Source organism: Pristis pectinata, chromosome 10 (genome assembly GCF_009764475.1).
Source record: "Pristis pectinata isolate sPriPec2 chromosome 10, sPriPec2.1.pri, whole genome shotgun sequence".
NCBI lineage: Eukaryota > Metazoa > Chordata > Chondrichthyes > Rhinopristiformes > Pristidae > Pristis > Pristis pectinata.
Genome location: NC_067414.1, coordinates 70,527,223 through 70,548,183, shown reverse-complemented (window position 1 = coordinate 70,548,183; position 20,961 = coordinate 70,527,223). Strand labels below are relative to the sequence as shown.

The 20,961-nt window shown below is 39.3% G+C and overlaps 1 protein-coding gene across 1 annotated transcript in view; it reads left to right on the top strand.

The window, feature by feature from the left end:
• The window catches only part of greb1 (growth regulating estrogen receptor binding 1), a 212,903-nt gene that overhangs the window by 144,394 nt on the left and 47,548 nt on the right, over nucleotides 1-20,961 (top strand). Inside the window, 9 exon segments of the mRNA XM_052024566.1 lie at nucleotides 816-956; nucleotides 1,401-1,526; nucleotides 4,092-4,229; nucleotides 5,143-5,328; nucleotides 6,715-7,065; nucleotides 9,719-9,847; nucleotides 14,939-15,061; nucleotides 16,497-16,700; nucleotides 18,702-18,882. Coding sequence (XP_051880526.1) covers nucleotides 816-956; nucleotides 1,401-1,526; nucleotides 4,092-4,229; nucleotides 5,143-5,328; nucleotides 6,715-7,065; nucleotides 9,719-9,847; nucleotides 14,939-15,061; nucleotides 16,497-16,700; nucleotides 18,702-18,882 — 1,579 coding nt within the window.

The window sequence follows — 20,961 nt, the reverse complement described above, 5'->3', positions numbered from 1 at the left end:
CCACCATTCTGATCATGGACTAAATGCAACTGAGGCTCCAAATTGTGTAAATTTGTACAACTACTCTGCTGTAGCACTGTTTAGTTTCTTACATTTATGCAAAGATCCCAAAACTTATTGCTGCCTAATGCTTTGCATTTTTTGTGGTACTAAAGTCGTAATTTCTGTTTTGTGCTTTGGGGTTGTTCGGGGTGAGGACAGGGAAACAGAGTAAGTTTCAGTCAGAGAAGAGCTGTGGACATCAAGGATCAGACTTTGGTACCATTTGGGGCCAGAGTCATGTTCCCATTGTTGGAAGGGATGATGATGCATGCTGGCGTGGTAGTGATGGTGACCACAGTGAGGTGAGGATGGCAGGTAAGATAGATGTGAGGGACATAAAAATCTTAATGAGAACCCATTGCATGAGGATCCGTGCATCAAACTACAATGAAGCCAGAATGATATCTAATGATGTCTGAACAGCATTTGACATCACTTTGTGTGCTCGGACACCTCTGTCCATAAGAACATCATTGTCACAGAGGACCCAGAACCAGTTTGGTGCCCTACACAAACCACAGTTAAGTGTCTAATGTCAGAATAAAATATTTTGGTAACTGAAAGTAATTCTAGGCCTGCATGCCTTACTGCTTCTGGGTTTTCCCAGGAATCTTTTCCTAATTTTGTCATTGCCTATTAGTACTTTTTTGGCACTATACTAATTGGAAAATTATGTAAACTATTAGCAATATAATGTCATCTTATTTCCCTGTTTGCTGAAGTTCTGTTCTGTTAAGAGGTAAACCATTGACAAGATAAGTTTGTAATTACAGGTTCACCAGCAGATCAGGCTCTTGCTCGAGCTGCTCCAGGAGTTTCTGTAACTCATAACAACAGAGAATCATCCAGACACCAAAATGCAATGAAAGTCAACAATGTACCCACGCAGAATATGTCAAGGCCTTCAGTAATAGGTATATAATTGTGTGCATTGACAGCTTCTTTTTGGTTACAGCTCTCGTCTGCTAGTTAGCACTTTCCTATAGGTTACGGATTCAAGCTTGCTCTAGATACTTGAACATAAAGGTCTAGGCTTTTACTGCTGTGTAGTACTTAAGGAGTGTAGTAACATCATAGATGCCATGCTTCACATGAGACACATAAAGATGTGAATTAATAATGCATTTCAAATTCCTAAAGTTTTTAGGGCCTACTTTTGAAGTATAGTCAAATTTGTAAAATGCCTAGTATGACAACAAACGTGTACTGAGTAGGCTCTGAAAAATATCTGTATGATTATAAAATACCAATTGTTGCTAAAAATCTTTGTTATGACCTTTGGTTTTGCTTAGCTGCAGCCATGGAATTGTGGTCAGAATAAGTAAATGCCATTATCTTGATTGTTGGTATCTTTTCAGGCAACTTAGCTAATTCAGGTCCTCCAAAGAAGCGCCACAGGGGTTGGTCACCAGATTCCCCATCAGCAGCAGAGACGAGCTCCATTCAGAGCAATCCACCTCCTCAGAATTCAGGAAACAAAACTGGTATGACATATCAATAACATTCTCAACTTTCAGTTTCTGTTTTTGTTCTACTTTGTTACTGCACTATAAATTCGTGTTTTCCAGAAGATTGTTTTATTGGTGGTTATTCTGGCCAGGTGGGAGTAGAGAAATGATGTTTTGTTCAAGGTTCCTTTCCTTCCAGCCTTTATCATGGAATGTATTTCATCAATGTTCTTAAAAACTTGGTCAGCATGGGCCTGTTTCAATGCTATATGGTTCTGTGACCCTCAATTGCCAGTTGTGGTTCAGTTCTCTCTTTACAACTGAGTGAATGCCTTGCTGGGTGTTACCAAGTTTGCTATTTGCATCATTTGTTCAATGTATTTCCATGCAATTTCACAACAATATGTTGCACAACTGCCCTAACATTTTATAGATTCCATGATGGGCCTTTAAGGATGTTCATCTCCTTCATACAAACTTTCAGTCCCCAGACACAGGCCAATCTTGACTCTGTATAAGTGCAAGATTAATTTGACATTTATAGGTCTTAAGATATTCAGTAGAATTGTCTTAAATTGAAGGCATAACAACAGTTTCTAATCAGTGCTGTTTCATCATCAGTGATTCATTCCACTTTTTTAATAGAAAATTTAAGAATGTTTTTCATTTTGATTTACACGTACTTAACTATTGTTCTGCCATGTTTACTCTGGCATTCATTTTATAGGCAACTAGATGCACTTAAGAGCAGGGAGCATTAGTGGCTTTGTAGACAAAAGACTTTTTTCCATTTATGTCAATTAGGAAAGTTTTTGAAGAGATGTGTTGGAACTACTTGAAATAAACAAAGTTTGAAAAGTACTAATTTTCCAGTTTTGGAAATGCACCATAACTTAAATGTGTTTTCAAGAAAGCAAATGCATTTGCTCTAAGCCTTCCTTGTAAATATTATGTTGTAGCTCACAGTAGAGTCCAGATATCGTGACCATTTCAAATCCTTGCGACAGATTGAATATGTCCCTTTATGTTACGCATTAATGAATAATACTTCACCACAATTATTTTCTGCATATTTATTTAGTTACTTGAAAGAAAAAACAAATAATGCACAACCATGTAAACCAGCAAACTAAATAAACAATGGAAGTTAATAATGAAAATATTAACAGTGAAATAAAAGGTGCTAAGTTTCAGAGATCTGGTGCCTTTCAGAATATTTTGGTTTAGAGTAGTTAATGGATAATTGTGGAAGGGACAGTTTCTTGTTAAGATGTAACAGTTTGTTGTACAAGCTGAAGCTTTAGGTCTGACATTCATGAGAATTTTTTTCCACTTTGGATTTGGATTTTGGGTCAGCAAAAGTACTGTTAATGTCCTTCTGATAATGTTGGTCCAGGTGCTGCCACTGCTGTAGGAAGTGCTGGTAGCTGCTCTCTGGGGGAAAAGCTGTTATGGTAGTGGTGCAGCCTCAGTGCATGTCTCCCAAGATGTTAGTGATGGCATACTGGGCCGATTGTACTCTTGTTGATGTGTGTTTCTGCCTGATGGATTGCCACTCCCAATCTGCAGATTGAAGGCTGTTTCTTTCCTTTGTTAACTCACCTGCTGGGTAGAATCAGCTGACCAATAAGTTATTGTTGGTTGGAAATCAAAACATTGCTAATCTGGAAATCTGAAATAAAAACAGAAAATGTTGCAAACATTCATCATGTCTGGCAGCAGCAGTGGAAAGAGAAACAGAGTTACAATATCAGGTCAAGGATCTTTTATCAGAACAGGTATGGCACTTTGTCGCATGTATCAGCTGTTGTTCTGTCAATCGTGAAACAGCTCCTGCCATGTTAAAGATATTTCTTGATTTTTCTGATTGGGAAGAACTTTTTTTTCCTGGAAGTTGCTTTCCATTTTAAAAATTGGATCCAAGGTGAAAATAGGAACCCTGCACCTGCAGCTTTCCCTTCAAGTCTTGCGCTATCCCGATTTAAAAGTATATCACCATTCCTTCATCAATGCTGTGTCTAAATCCTGGAAGTCCCAGCCCCAGCATTGCTGTAGTAGTACCTCCACCTGATGGACCTAAACAGTGTCTCACCACTACCTTCTCAAGGACACTAAAGGGTGGATGATAAACGCTGGCCCTACCAGCAATGTCCAATTCCAGTAAATAAAAAGAAAAGTTTTCCTAAACATCTGCTGATAAAGGTTGCCAAGATTGTACAATTTATACTGATTTCTCTTCCATTATAGTTCCATTAAACTATACAGCTTGTATCATTTACCTTTTCCCCTTCTGCCAGACTATATGCAAGCAAAGTCATGGAAAATTACATAAAGTTAGCTAAAGTTCCACAGGCAGAGAGGGCAACAGTTTTAATACCTTGGGCCAATCACCTTTCATCACAAATCTCCAGTGTCTGCTGTATTTTGCTTTTCATCTACGTACATTAGTTGGGGGATGCCTAAGGATATGCTGTCAATCAGCATTATCTTATTACCTTATCTTGGTTAACACAGGAAAAGTACATCTGCACTTGCATTGTATGCTGGACTGCTGACTGTAAGTCTTCCATAAAATTCATTGACTCCTCTTGCTACTTGCAGAACATGTGGAAATGACTTGCATGACTCAGTCCAGCCATTTGGGACCAGCTCCTTCTCCACTTACAGCTTCCGAGGAGCCTGTGGTTGTACCTGACAATTTACTTAAAATTTGCGGGACCCGACCTGTAATCTTTAAAGGTAAATGAATACAAATGAAATGAACTGGACATTCTGGTCTCTATTCTGGCTGAAAAGTAGGTTCAGTGGGCCCTGTAGAGGGGGGTACTTGGAGACTGGCTGGGACTGCGGAGCCTCTGCCAATCTTATTGGCAAAGCCTGGTTTAAATTAAACTTCCTGGACTTCTGCCCTGCATCTGGTCACATTCACAACTTGGGCAGACACATGCAAGAATTTGTCCATCAAAAGCTCTGGGCCCATAGGCACGGTCCTTGGCTGTGACCAGAAGGAATTATCTTGGTAATTGCAATTAGGTTGGGGAAAGATTGGATCTCTTCACATTGGGTGACTGAGTAATTCATTGAGGATCCTAGGAGAAGCACTCCCTGAGCAATTGAGAGGTTTTTATTAGCTAAGATCAACTGGGCCCCTTCTGGCCTGTCCCTATATTTCATTACTCCTTCCAATTCACAATTTAATTGAGGCACCAATATATCAATCAGATGTTACCTTTTGCATCTTAAATTGACCCCTGCTGCTTTTAGAGATCTACACCAGAACCTGAATCACTGCACTAACATTATGATTGGCATGGAGGGTTGGAGGTGGGACTTCAGTTTTCCCAGATGTTAGCTTGGCCTATCCTCTTGTGGGACTGGGAGGGTCAATGAGTTCATTGAGGTAATATCATCACATAGCCATAGTCTACAATTTGCTAAGTATTTTTTAATCACTTGGTATGCCAAACCTACTAGAAGAAGAATTGTTTATGTACTGAAGATAGAACTTTCAGTGGAATTATTCTCTTATAATTGTAAAGAAACTTTAATTTAAACTGTCTTTAAATCTGAATAATACCTATAGTGAAATAAAAGGAAATAATTAATAATTGTAAAATGACAAGATAAATATAAAAAAAAATCTTTTTTTTAGGTCATGGAAGCTTTCCTTACCTTTGTGGTAATCTGAATGATGTAGTGGTCAGTCCATTGCTGCAGAATTGCTATGGAAACACACAGTCTTTACCCAGAGTATATGAGCAGCATTGTACATCTGTGACCATGGTAATGTCTGTCGAGATGCAGATCTTACTAACAGTGTACTATCTAGTTCAACTTGGTAAGTGATTCAAAAACAATTGTATTAGATTGTTTCTATTTGAGTTATTAAATTCTTCACATAGTAGAGTTCAGTTATCTTGATTATAAGTATAGTTTCTAGAAAAAAGTGAGTATACGAAATGCTTTAACCCTGGAGTTTCTTTCTTAAACCCCTCTGCTCTTCTCTCACTCCTCCTCCATTAAGGTGCACCTTAAAGTCTGCCTCTTTGACCAAGCATTTGTTTGCCTACCCTAGTACTTCCTAATGGAGTTCTAGATCAAACTTCAGATAATATTCCAAGCCACTCTCTTTTAAAATGTTAGATAAGTACATAGTGTTGCTGCTGTTGTTGCAATAATATCATGAATACCTCAATTTTTTTTGTTGTTTTCAATAATTCAAGATTTTGTAATGGACTTGCCCTAAAATATTCAGAACAATACTCCACCATATATGCCTGTACTTAAATCAAGAAGTCAATGTATTTGGAACAATATGTTCAATGTCCCATGCTTATTTAAGAAAAAGTCTTGGAATTGCGTAGTCCTTTTAAGAAACAAGGCAGCCAACTTGCCCAAGTCAAAATCCTACAGACAGCAGTGTGATAATTCGTGGATTATCATTGTAAGTGTTTAAGGGATAGACATCAAGTAGGGCAAAGGGATTTGAAATGGGGTTGTGGAATGTTTTATGTCATGTGATTTGAAAGGTCAATATCTTGCCTGAAAGACACCACATCCAACAATTCAGCATTCTTCCAGAACTGCAATAAAGTGTTAGTCCACTTTTTTTGTTCATGTTTCCAGAGTGGGATCTGAACCCAAACTACCTGATTCGCATAACCAGTATTGTTGCAAACCTCGACTTCCATAATGAATTCCTGCATGGCAGGAGAGGAGATTGAAGAAGTGTTAAAATCTAAGGATGCAAAATGTGGAGTATTGCAAATTGGCACATCAATTACTGCGGTTTTTCTGATTTCTGTTTCTGTCAATGGGGCTGTAAAATAGGGACTAAAATCTCTCAGTTATTCATTGATTTCACATTTCTTCCTTTAATTCATATTCATTTTTCATTGGCTGCTCCGAATAATATCGATGATCTGTTGATGCACAGTATGTTGCTAAATGAAGAAATACTTCATTCCCACATTAAGGTGTAGAACATAGAACATTACAGCACAGCACAGTACAGGCCCTTCAGCCCAGAGAAGCTCTGTTTAGAGAAGTTCTGGTATCTGCTGGTCATACACTGGTTTAATTGTATGAACTAAACTACTGTTTATAATCCAGTTCTTCCTTTACTAAGTCATGTTTCCTATTTTTATTGAAAATAGTAAGGGATTAGTTTTCTGTACCATTCGAAATCTTATATATTTGAACTTATTTATTTTTTGACTCCTAGAACCAGACCAGGTCCCTTTGATTGAGGATTTGGAACATGTATTGGTGAGAGCATGGCAGGAACCGAATCTTACCGAAACCAAACATTACCAGCAAGCAGTTTCTCAGTTAGGACCATATGTGTCGTCACAGGCCTTGGTGGTCACCCCAAGTCAGCTCACCTGGTTGGCCAAATTAGCAGCCAGTTCCTGCAAGGATGTTGTCAAGATCATTGACTGGACAAATTCATTGGCAGAAGGCCTTACAGAAACATTTAAACTTCTTGGTGAGGGTCAATTACAAGGAAAGAATTTTGTGGTAATCATTTGCACCACTAAGAACCAAAGCACTGAGTCGTGTGTGGTGGTAACAGGTCAGTATTTGACATTCTTGAAACTTGAGCAGAATAATTTACTAATAAAATGTGAGGGTTAGTTTTGGCCTTGCCTTAATATGTCAGCATATAGCCAGTTTCCAAATCCATGTCCATTTATTCCACAACTCCCTTTATGAATCTCCCTCGCCAGCGTTCCTACCCCACCATAGTACTGCAACGGTTCCTTGCCGAAGTTACAAATGACATCCTATATGACTATGAACATGGTAAACCATTCCCCCTCTGCCCTCTCCCCCCACATTCTTCACAATCTTTTTTACAGAATTTCACATGGTTGAACACACCTCCTCCACCATCTCCCCTCCCTTGCCCAGCTGGATGGACTACCTTTGCCTGGGTTCATTCTTCTCTGTCTACTTTTAACCAGTTTTAACCTTTATGACTTCTGGATTATTACTTCCCAACTCTCACTCCTGTGCTGATACCTCCATTTGGTTCTGTGTCATATCTTTTTGGTAATGCATCTTTTGTGCACCGAGGTACTTTTCACTATACTGAAGATGATACAATAACTGCAAATTTTTTGTGATGCTTCCTCAGTATTATAGATTTCCAGAAGTGGCATTTCAATGTGTCTGTGTTGGCATTATCGCACAGTAGGTTTCCAGCATCCACAGTATTTTGCTTATGGACAGAAATTACTACATCATTCATTTTTCTCAATTAAGGTGAAATTGCATTATAATATATTTCCACAGTTAATGTGTTTTGCTCAAATTTCTTTGTGTTCTGAAATACAGCCACACCAACTGGAATTTGTCAGGGGAATATTTGACTGGGTCTAACTGTTAAGCTGAAAAGAATTTGCACTTAAATCAAGTCTTTCATGCTCTTGGGATATTCCACAGTTCTTTATGGCCAATTAAACATCTTTTTGAAATGCTTTCTCTGTTGTAATGCAAGAAGCAAGGCAATCAATTTGCACGCAGCAAGCTTCCATAAATAGCAATGAGCTAAATCAGCTTTGTTCAGATTGATGCTGATTGGGGAATAAATATTATTCAGAATCCCAAGGATACAACCTTTCCACTTTGAATAGCGGCTCAGGATCTGTTATGTCAAACTACGGATGCAGATAGGACACTCATCATAAAAACTGCACCTCTGATAGAGAACCACATCTTTATTACTACAGTGAAGTACTACTTTGGATTACAGACTCAAATCCGTAGTGTAGGTGGCTCACGTCAATTTCTGCAGTCCTAAAAAAGAGGTCCAGGTATTACGCACAGAAATAGTGAAGGAATGGTCCTGTAAATCCGAGTATGGATGATGTGTCACTTGAGGGAAACCTGTAAAAACTGATGTTCTTGTGACTTAGTGTTTTCAACATTTTTGATTAAAGGTCACAAGCAGAGAGGTGTTGTCAGTGGTGAATTGTTGAGATGCACTAGTCATCAAAGAAGTCTCATTGGAGCAGACACTACTGGGACTGTAAACATCAACTTCTAATTAACACTTTCCTAGCACATATTGTAATCAACAACACAATTTATCCAATGCAGCTAAATGAACAATGATTTTATTCAGTGTGTCTTTCTGTTCACTCGATCTTTCTATCTTTTCTCCATCTTAGTTGTTATTATGACAAAAAAAAACAATGGAACAGAAATTGGATTGTATTTCCAATACTAGAAAATTGATCACATAATTGGCATGAATAACTAAAAATTATTTGTCAATTAGCTTCATTAAAATCCATGTTATAGTGCAGCACAGCAAGTAGAGACTCTTGGCAAATTACGTTTTCCCTCTGGAAATCTGGGAAACATTCAGCCTATCACTTAAATCTCTCAATGTAGCTACAAGGAAGAGAACCTTTTCTTGTATAAAAATAGAGGCATTACTCACATTATTCATAAAGACTGAAAACTAGTAGCACTTTAAGTGCCAACGGGTACACGACTACTACTCCTGTGTCTCCCTCGGCTCTGCTCTCTGCCGAGCTCCCTCTTCCTTACTGCAGGCTCTCCCACCCCCTCCCCCCAGCTGTTGAGAGTTCAGAGAGTTGAATGCAAGGTGGCTGGAGGAGATTGATGTAAGCCTTTTTTATCAGCAATTCCAGTTCAATAAAAGGCCCCAGCAGTATTACCATCATTGATCAAGCTCGCCAATCTGTCCCACCAGGTTTTTTGAAGATGCCCTTATCCACAGAATGCAAACACAGACGTGCCCTTTTGTGGAAATAACTGTATACAACTGATATAACTCTGCAGCCAAAATAGCTTACTAACGTGTGGCTGATGTGTGTCATAGCTATATAGAGTCAGTGAGCGAAAAGCAAACTACTGCAGGTGCTGGAAATCTGAAGCAAAAACATAAAATGCTGGGAATATTCAGCAGATCAGGGAGCATCTGTGAAAGGAGAAGCAGAATTAATGTTTCAAGTTGATGACCTTTCAATTAAGCTAATAGCTTAGGAATCATTTATGTTTTAATTTGGAGAGAAGGGGGAGGGTTGGAGGGAGGTATGGGAACATATGATAGGATGGAGAGTCTGAATGAGATAAGTGGTGTTGGTGCTGCCTATGAGAGTGTGGTGAAGGCACGTTAATCTCAAATGATCTGTGTACAATATATTTTAAACAGTTTCCAACTGTCCATTTGTATGTACCTCTTATTTCTCCAGGGAAACGTCAGGCTGGATTTTTGGCTGGAAGAATGCTCGGTCCAAAAGAGCATCTGAAAGAAATTAACTATCAGCTTGTCACTGGGAAAATTGGGGCACTAGGGACTTTCTTCAGCAACCTTTGTCCAGGTAACCTATTGCTGTCACTGGTTTCTTTCCCATCCATGTTATCTGGTTGCTGGGGGGAATTAGATTTGGTAAATTGCGATGGGGGTGTTTTATCAGGGCAGGAGTCGGAAAACGGCATTCACTTTCATTGCATTGAGCTGTTGTCTGGTCCCACGCCTCCATGAACTTAACTGACCTGAAATAGCACTTAATGACATCCTGTGTATGTAGGAAGATCTGTTTCATTGTGCACATATTGAAGGTTGTGACATTCAGTGGTTATACATTGAAACAGGTTTTTCCACTTTGCACCAGATTCTGAAGAATCTTGGACTGGTGTGCTATCCAAAATAGTAGTGAGCTCACTGAGCCAAAACCAATGAAAAGAATTGTAGGAAAACTCGCCTATCGTCAGAAACCCAGGTATAATTTTGCTGCCGATTGGATAAAAGAAAGGCCATTTCTCTCCAGGCTGTTATAAGATGCATGTTTAAATGGATCATTGTAGTTGTTGAGATGCTACTTTATTAGCACATCGTTCTGTCTCTTTGTATCCTGTTTTGAATTAAGCTCAGCGGGGGGGGGGGGGGGGGGTGTGGTTTGCCTTAATGGAAAGGGAATAATTCCAAGTTCTAATTTGAAGATGATGGCAACTTGCCAAACATCAATTACTTGCTGAACTCTTGTTTGGGTGTCTTTGGCCAATGTCTCGGGTTGCTCCAGCAGGATCTATGCTGGGAATTTAAAGTTGGGGTGTCATGATTTTGGGTCACATAATTGGCAGCAGTACCAGCTTCTTGAGCAATTCTTGCTGGTCTTCTAACATCAAGCCTAGGTTTGGGCTGGTGCTGAGCATGTACATTTAAATGGGCTAGGAGTTAATGCTTGATGTGTCCCACTGAGCATGTGATCTCTTGTACAAAGGTCATCATTTAGCTTCCCATGGATGCAGGAATACAAAATGTACCATAATTTGTACTCAAATTGACATGCAGGGGGAGAAATCACCTACTTTTTAAAAATTATTGTATTGTAAGGTAGACTATAGTGCTCTATGACTCTAATTAATCCTTGTAATTAAATTTAATCTTGAAGCCTATGAGTGCTTTATGTTGGCAGAATCATGGTATCGGGGAGAGAGAGATTGTTTCACAGAGGAAAACTGTTTAATTATTAAATGCTGACATTATTTCCTTTATAGTTATTTGGCATGAACAAGGATTAATACATAACAATATTTAACTGGTAGTTTATAAAGTACAGTCGAGAATTATATTATCCCCTCTCCTTTGGCTAGAAGTTGTGACATATTCCTTGCACCACCTACTCACTTATTTTCATTGACTTGTGCACTCAGAATCTGCTTTTTTGTTTAAAAAAAACTCTAGACTGATCCATCCAGACATAGATTTATGTCCAGACACTGGCTTTGGGCCTCCTTTATCTGTCTATTGGTCACAACACTAGGTTTTTACTGTTTGATGACGCACGGCATGGATCTTGATGACAATATCAGTTCAGACCGTAATTAAAATCTAGGTTCAATATTCGTCTCCCTAATCCTGTTAGAAAATAATAACATTTATAGAGTAGTAAATGAATATTAAGCTGTAATTTAGCAAAGCTTAATATTGAAGAATAATAAAAGTGTAATATATTTGATTTTATTTCAATCAATAAGGATTCATAATGCACATATTCACATTAGAGGAACAGATAAGAGATAAGGATGTAGGCAGTTTCAAGCCTCAAATTGTTTTTAACTCCCTCCTGACAATAATATGTCTGAAATTCTTAAAGCAATTTGATTTGTAAAATAACTGTTCCCGCCAAAGGTTGGGTTTTTTTTTACCCTTCATTCCCTAGAACTTGTAAACACTCTTAAAACTACTTTATTGCACAGTGGTGGTAGAATTATAGGATCATACGGTTCAGAAGATCGTTCAGGCCCATCTTGTTTGAACCAGCTGTCTGAAGGAGCTACCCAATTTCTATTATTCGCCTGGCTTGTTCTACTTGACCATACAGATTTTCTTTCAAGTAAATAATTTCTTTTCAATGGTAATTATTGAATCTGCATTCACCACCTATTCAGGCAGTGCATTCCAGAGAGGTATTCAAAGTAAAATGTTTCCTTTATATTACTTGTGGTTTATTTAGCCATTGTATTAAATCTATCCCCTCTGATTCCTGACCCTTGCAAAACTGGAGAGAATTTCTCCTTATTTCATTAAGACAATTCATGATTTTTGATGCCTCCATTGGTCCTCCCCTTATCACTGAGGAGAAAATGCCCAGACCTTCCAAGTAATTGAAGTCCCCAGTCCAAGTAATTGCATTGTTTTTGTTTCCTGATGCTTTTCTGGAAAACCTCTTCTCTACACTTTCTGAAGCCTTAGCATCTTTCCTGACATGTGACACCCAGGCGCATAGTGCACCAGGATCAGTAATATTGATGAGTACTGATCCCAACACTGACCCCTGAGGGCAAAGCTGCTAGAACCTCTGCAGGGAAGGGCAATATGTGGGCCCTTGTGTTAACTCTGTGAAAGAATGGGCAGTTCCCAGTATATTAAAGTACAGAAGGACAGAAAGTAGGAAACTGTGGCAAGTAACAGTGACCTAATGAGCTTCTGCAAGAAATGGGATGAAATGATTGGTCTCCTACACGTACCACCATCTTCTTTTGTGTGAAATATGATTGCAGCCGGTAGGTAGTTTTCTCTTTGATTTCCCCTTGGTTCCATTTTTTACAAGAGCTCCGTGTTGCCATGCTTGATCAAATGCTTCCTTGGTCAACAGCATTCAAACTTCTTTTCCATGTTTTTACCAAGGTTGTAATGAGATCTGAAGCCAAGTGATCCTTGTAATTTCCTAAGTGAACAGTTTATTGGTGAGAAAGTGTTCCTAGAAAAGTTGATAAGCCTTCATTTTCCTGCCAATTGAGATCAAACTGATGAGGTGAAAAATTATTCTATCTTTTTGTGGACAGGCAGGCCTGGTTGTCAGGTAGGTGATAGTATTGTTGCTGGGAAGCCCAACAATTAATGTCCATCCCTTATTGCCCTTGAGGAAGTGGCAATGAGCTTTCTTCTTGATCTGCTGTACTTGTGTACTAAAGATATGGTGTATTTTTTGGTAAAGATTAAACTAACAGATAGAGCACAACACCTAGGTAGAGTGTTCCAAGATGCAAACCCAGTGACAATGAAGGAAGGATGACACATCTCCAAATTGGTATTGGTTTATTATTGTCACTTGTACTGAGGTACAGTGAAAAGCTGGTCTTGCATACCGTTCATACAGATCAATTCATACACAGTGCATTGAGGTAGTACAGAGTGCATTGAGGTAGTACAGGGTAAAAATAATAACAGAATACAGAGTGAAGTGTCACAGCTACAGGGAAGTGCATTGCAGGTAGACAATAAGGTGCAAGGTCATAAGGTAGATTGTAAGCTCAAGAGCCCGTCTCATCGTATAAGGGAACTGTTCTATAGTCTTATCACCATGGGATAGAAGCTGTCTATGAGCCTGGTGGTATGTGCCCTTGGGCTCCTGTATCTTCTGCCTGATGGGAGAGGGGAGAAGAGAGAATGACCTGGGTGAGAGTGGCCTTTGATTATGCTGGCTGCTTCACCAAGGCAGTGAGAGGTATAGACAGAGTCCATGGAGGGGAGGCTGATTTTCATGACATGCTGGGCTGTCCACAACTCTCTGAAGTTTCTTGCGGTCCTGGGCAAAGCAGTTGCCATACCAAGCCATGATGCATCCAGATAGGATGCTTTCTATGGTGCATTGATAAAAATTGGTGAGGTTCAAAGGGGATATGCCAAATTTCTTTAGCCTCCTGAGGCAATAGAGGCATTGGTGAAGTTAGAATATGACTTAGGTAATTTTAGGTGGGGATTCTCAAGGGCCTGCTGCCCATCTTCTTAGTGGTGAAGTTCGCAGGAGTGGAAGTTGCTTTTGAAGTTGCTGTAGTGCATTTTGTTAGCTCCGTCTATCCCATTTTTTTCTTCCACTGTTCAGCAGGTACATAGCCCTGTGTTGTCGTTTAACCAGGTTGACATCTCATTTTTTAGGTTTGCCAGATGCTGCTCCTGGCACTGCCCACATCAAGTTGAGTTGTTCTCCTTGTTTTCATAGAAAATTTGGATATTGCTGGGCCATAAAGTTAAAGATTGCAGGTGGAATACAATTCTGCTGCTAATTGCACAATGGGTGCCCAGTTGTCAACTTCCAGATTTGTTTCAAATCTATTTAGCATGGTGTTTGTGCCACATAGTACAATGGAGAATACCTTCAGGGTGAAGGTGGACTTTGTGTGGCAATTATTCCAGCTATTATTATCCTGGACAGATAAATCTGTGACTGGTAAATTGGTCAGGATGAGGTCAAGATTTATCCCTTGTGTTGGTTTGCTCACTACCTACCTCCAACTCATTCTGGCAGCTTTATCCTTCAAGAGTCTACCACTTTGGTCAGTGGTGACATTGAAGTCCCCCTGCCAAATTACTTTCTGTGCCCTTCCTGCTCTGTTTCTTCCAACTGATGGTCAGTATGGAGCAGTACTGACTTGTCAGCTGAAGGAGGACTGTAAGAAGTGATGATCAGCAGATTTCCTTGTCAACATTTGGGCTAATGCTATGAAACAACAGGGGATCCCGGCCTATGCTTCAACTGAACTACAACCAAGAGTAAAGTTTCTCTGTCTTTGAAAATAGTAGTAAGTTTTTGGTAAAGGTTAAACTAGCAGATAGAGCTGAGGAGAAATGAAGTATTCAAAGCAAGAGAATGGGTACTTGAAAGTCTCCTTGGTGTCTTTGGTCAGTGTACAGGAAAATGGGTATAAACCTGTTTGAGAGGTTTGTTTCATCTGTGCTTTCTTGATCAAATTTGATGAAATTACATCCATATTGTGTTTGACAGCCCTGAGAGCAAAATCTGGCAACTCCAAAATATATTTTAGATGCAAGAGGAATGAAAATAAACAGTATGGATATCAGTTTATTCTGCAAATGAAACTTTAAACTGCAAGGCAATATTCTGTTTATTTATCACATGTAACATATGGTTAACATATTTGCTTCCTGTTGGCATTTTAACTAGATGGAGATCTCGACACACTCTTAGAAAAGTGCAGTCTGGTGGAGAATGACCAAGGTTCTGGTTTCATAGCTTCATTAAAGAAATTTGATGATGCCTCAGTTCAAAGACCAACAATTTGTTCAGGTGAGCATACAGATTTAATTCCCTTCCAGTTTGCATGTGAAGTAGGGGGAGCTGCCCTGTGAGGAAAGATTAAGCAGTCTGGGCCTGGAGTTTGGAAGAATGATAAGTAAGTCCATAGAAACAATACAATTCTGAGAAGACTCATCAGGGAGAGTCTAGAATAAGGAAATGTGCTCTCAGGATAAGGAGTCAGCCACAAGACTAATATCAGGAGGAATATCTTCTCTGAGGGCTGTAAGAGTTTGGAATTCTTGACCCCAGAGAGCTGTTGATACTGAGTCATTAAGTTTAATTAAGTCTGGGATAGACATGTTTTTTTAGATTATGGGGATATTTGAGGATTATGAGGTTTGGGCAGAATGGAGTTGATTATTTTATTGAATGGTGGACCAGGTTTGAGGGGTCACATGACCCACTCCTGCTTGTATTCTTCTGATTAAAAGCATTCAAGTTCAGCAATGTTAAAAAAAATGTTTTTTAAAAAGTCAGTACTTGCTCATTTATTCCCGAGGAAAAAGTGCAACAAACAAGTGAAAATGTGTAGATGTGAACATTAAGATGGGAAAATAGAGGCAGCTACTTATTCTGCAAAATTGATTATCTCCATTATAGATTTTTTTTTCCCAACCTAAAAGAGAGTATAACAGACAATAAATTTCTAATTTCTACCAATCAGTTGTACCTTTTACCAGTGGGTGGCATTTGTGGAGATTTCTCCCTGGATTTTCAACTAAATGATGCAATGTAAGGTACAAAATGTGAATTAGAAAAATGGGAAGCAACAGAGATCAACTTGGAGACAGTCTGATACAAATGCAGCCAGAAAGTGAGTAATGGAGTTGCACACTGGTTAAGATACAGGTCCTGTATCCAGGGGTGGTTCATCCAGAGAGACAAACTGGAATCTCAGTGTGGCAACCAGGGAATCCAAATTCAAGTAATTAAAATAAAAATGTGGAATAAAAAGCTACTGATAGTAATGATAACCGTGAAACTATCAGATTGTCGTTGAGCTGCACCAGGTGAGTGGTTCTTAACTGTTTCTGTAGCTAATCAATAATAACTCTACACCCTATGAATGAATACATACAAAGAAAATGAAACAGATAGAAAGACTGGAATTAGAGAATGTGAGAGAAGTGGAATGGCAGTTAGACAAGAATAGTGGTCAATGATTTTCGTGTGTAAATGACAATGAATGAATATTCAGAATACAGTGGGAATCAGTTGTATAATTCTTAAAAATCAGTAATTTTTTTTTACTTTTTGTGTGGGCTCATCTTGTTAGGATGATACAGGGGAATAAAATCTATTCTATGTAATTATACCTTTGATTGTCAATGTAGTCTGTCATTTTCAGTGACCCAGTAAATTCAATACATTGACATTTTAAAAACAATGATGAATTTTTCCATTTTAACTTCTTTCTTATTAGCTACAATTTCAAACAAGGAAACGTGTCAGATTCATCCCATGCAACTTGCTGTGGCTCGAAAGCTATTATCTCATGTCTGCGCTATTGCTGATTCCAGCACGCAAAATCTGGATCTGGGCTCCTTCGAGAAGGTGGACTTCCTTATTTTGGTGCCTCCATCAGAAGTGGCTTACCAGCAGACAGTGCTGCGTGTGAAGCGGTCAGGTGATGTTACAATTTCAAGCTCCTGTTAAGTTTATGTTTTGGCTTTAAGTTTCACCTTTTTCACTCTTGGAATCACTGGCATAGGCCGGCATTTATTGCTCATCCATATTTGCCTTTGAGAAGCGGGTGGTGAGTCACCCTTGAATTGTTGCACACCTTTCCTGTACTATTGTTGGATGGACAATTCCAGTATTTAGAACCAATACCAACGTCGCCAGAATGCCAATACATTTCCAAGTCAGGATGTTGTTTGATCTGCAGGTAGTGATGCTCCTATGTGTCTGCCGCTGCTGAATCTTTTTGGAGGTAGAATTGTGGGTTTGGGAAGAACTGTCAAGAGTAATGTAAGTGAGTAACTGCAGTGCATTTTGTACATGGTGCAAACTGCAGCTACAATGCTCTGGCAGTGGAGAGAATGAATGTTTAGAAGGGTGGATGAGGTTCAGTCAGTTGGGCTTCTCTCTGAGTGGAAAAGCTTTCAACAATCAGGATGTGAGTCACTTGCTGCAGGGTACTTGGCCTCTGACCAGTTCTTGTAGCCACAGTATTTTTGGGCCAATTAAGTTTTTGGTCCATGATTAACCTCGATATTGACACTGATGCTAATAATTTGAATGTCAAAGGCTACTCCCATCTCCCCAAGCTTGAATGTTATGTAGACTGTGCAGCATTTAGGCACAGAATGCTTTGTTATCAGAGCCACAGCTGGGAGAACTGAACACTGTGCTTTTGGAACTCCTTCCTAGAGTCACTTAATTTATTGATCACACAGGGGAAGTGCTCCCTGAACAACAAAATTAGGAAGGGCCACAACATAAGACGTCTCTTTGTCTGCTCCTCCCTATCATCTGGCACATCAAGAGGATGGGCAAACAAAGCAGCTGTTTCTGTGAGCAAGAAGTTTTGCTGAAGCCTTGAAGTGAAACATGATCTGTTTTAGGCACGAGTTCTTCGCAAACTGTAGCAATACCAGGAAACACTAAGCAGCAGCCTACCCCAGGCACCACTCCAGAGGGTGATCAGCAACTACTGTAGGTTGGGCCGTTGAAGTCCTTCTCTGAGTCAACTGCAACAAAACTTGTGTGTAAGTTCATCCTTCACTGAGCTTGACTGCTGAGTTGCCCTTTCCTCCACCCTGGCTATAGACCACTCATCCACAGTGATTCAGGGTGATCCCCACAGCATGAAGGCTGCCTGTATCTAAGTCAGTATGATGCATGTATCAGATCAAGTCAAGGCTGCTTCCATCTTTGTTCTCTTGCTGCTCGATCACTGTATTCCAGATCGGACATCTGGCTCTCTGAAAGGAGGAAGACAGAAGGGCGAGGTTATGAGTGAAGGGGTTAGGGATGGGAAGCAAAAAGTGCAGGGATCTGGTGAAGTACAGAGCTGAAATTTAGGAAGATATCCTTTTATCGTCGTATGGTTGGAGAGTATCCTGTCAGTCCACCTTATCAAACATGGCCTCTAGTACTTGGTTGGAAAATTGACCTGTCTGCTGTCACTTGTGTGCTTCCAGCAAGTTGCAATTTGGATGGTACTAGTTGCCCACAGTGATGTGCAAGGATAGTTAACAGTATGTTTAGCTCTGGCTAGTCACTAAACATCTGAGAGTGAGCAGGCAGCATGAACTTCAAGGCAATCTACTTCGGGTAATGGGCACTAGGCCATTGTCATTAGTACACGTTTTCTAGTATTAATTATTTTAACCCTGTCAGTGTTAAGTGAAGTGCATTTGACGTGGATTGTGGTTATTACAGAAGAATATCTTTAACCTCAAAAAAATCAAAATGTGATTGTTATGTGGATTTTTCCTCCTAATCATGAATTGCATTTGATATTTAAAGTTTTGTATAAACTATGTTTAATATTCACAGCAAGTTAACAGATTGCAATCTTTGAGAATTATTCTCAAAGGAATACTTTAAACCAAATTGGCAACCAAAGTATTGCTTTTGGATTCACTGAAATGTAATCACCTGATTTACCGGTGTTTTGCAGGGATCTTGGTTGAACTTGGATTGGAGGCAGAATCTGTTGCAGATCAGTGTGCAGAACATTATGTAATGAAGCTTACTGCTGAAGCTCAGAGCAAGTTTGAAGCTTTTCAGCAAAGAGTATTAAACAGCCCTTACACACTATTCATACTGATCCACGACCATGCACACTGGGATTTGATGAGGTGAATGTTTGAAATGTATTTCACTCTTGGGCATTTTCTGAACGAAATATTGATTTTTAGCTGTAAGACTAAATGTGTGTCTGCTGTGTCCATAATTTAAATTGCAGTCCAGTCACATGATTTTATTTATTAAAATTTGGTTTGGAGAATTTGTATCTTATTGATTAAATGGAACCATTCACTCCTTCTGTCTTGTCAACTTTGGTGCACAAGTGGGATTGCTTTTGGATGTGCTACATGCTGTGTCTGTTGATTGGTGTCTGAGGTTAAAATGTACTCTATGTCACCTGCATCCTTACCAGCACAATCCCTTACATCCAGTGCCAGCTACTGGGCTCTTACTACTCTCCCTTAGCTGGAGTCCGGTAACAACACTGTAATGTCCTTTTGTATAGTTTTGAAATACTCACTGATGGCTTCATTGTGTGTTTTTGTTTCTCTTTATTTTGTATTTTATACACAATAGAGTGAATTACATAATGCCTGTTATGTCAAGGGTGTTTCCTACATCTGAGTATATAATCCTGACATTTAAAAACCTTTTTAACACCTTAGGAATGAAAATGTGTGACATGTTCGTGGAAATATACAGATATTTTATAGTCTCAATCTTTATGCTATATCACTGTAAATAATCCTGGCAATCAGAAAACCTTGTCACATTTTGTTTGTAATTCAGTATTGTACTGAATGATGACACCATCTAGGAGATTCTGTGTGTATGGAAGTAACATCACAAAATTTTGTTTTGTTACTTTTCTGGCCTATGTTGCTTACGGATAAGCTTCAGAGGTAATGGTCCGGACATCAGTAATAAAATATGCCCCAGAAACTGAAAACGGGACTGTGGGATGTGTAGCACATTTTTCATTGGGATAATCTGATACAATTTTTTGTTGCTTTTCCTTTCTCCAATTATGTTTTTTGACTGTCTCAATTAGATGGATGAACCTTCCCATTCCTTTCGGTACTCTGCTATTGATTCTGAGTTGATAACCTGTATTTTTCCTTTTGAAAACAAATTGTGATTTTGTGTGTAGATTCTTAAACAAGGTTTTCATAAGCAAAAATAGTGCAGTGCTATTGCTAGTGCGCTTTTCTAGCTGTTGGAGCTGTTTTAACAAAAGTTAACATGTATTTCATTAATACCTGAAGAAAGCTTTTATAATATCTTGCCATGTCTCTTGGAAACATCTCACAATGCCTCGCATGATATTAATTATGATTGTTGTGACATAGTTAAGTGTGTCAATGATATTTTAGTGAGGGGAGGAAAAGCTTGAATTTGCGTAGCATATTTCAGGGCCTCAGAATGTGCCAAAGTGTTTAGTTAAGCTGCTGTCGTGATGGAGGGAATCATGTTAACCTATTTTTGGAAGGCCTCATAAGTATCAATTTATTATAAGTACAGATTTCTCTTTGTCTGAGAGATAAATGTTGGCCAAGCTAGTAGTAATCTTTCAAAAATGCCTTTGGATCTTTTACATTTTGCTTGGGGGAGGGTAGGGCCTCAGTTTAACATGGAGGATAACAGCAGTGGCATATTGGCCCTATTCATGTACTACCCAGTATTTGTAGCCTCAGCTTTTTGTGAAACTCCCATGAGACGTGGGAAGATATTATACAAGCTACTTTCTGGCATTTGCAGATGAGAATTATGCCCCCTAAATTAGCTGGCAATGCAAATAGTAATGGAAAAACTTGCATCATGATGTGAAATTCGTACACTTACACCTTGAAGATAAGGAGCAGTTTTATCTCCACAGGGCTTTGTGAAATAATTTTAATAATATGATTAAACCCTAGAAATGTCAGACAGAGCATGCATGATGATGTCAAATTGTGGGGAAAAAAGAGGCTAAGAAAGGGGAGAAGGGAAGAAGCATGGTTGGGGAGGGGGGAATTACCTAAAGTGTAACACTTTAGATAATCCCCACCCCCACCACCATGCTTCTTCTCTTCTTCCCTTTCCTTGCCTCTTTTTTTTCTACCTTTTTTTCCTTTCTCTCCTTACCTTTGACCCATCCCCCGGTGGATCTGCTCTCCCCTCCTCCCCCACACCTGCCTCTCACTATCTCT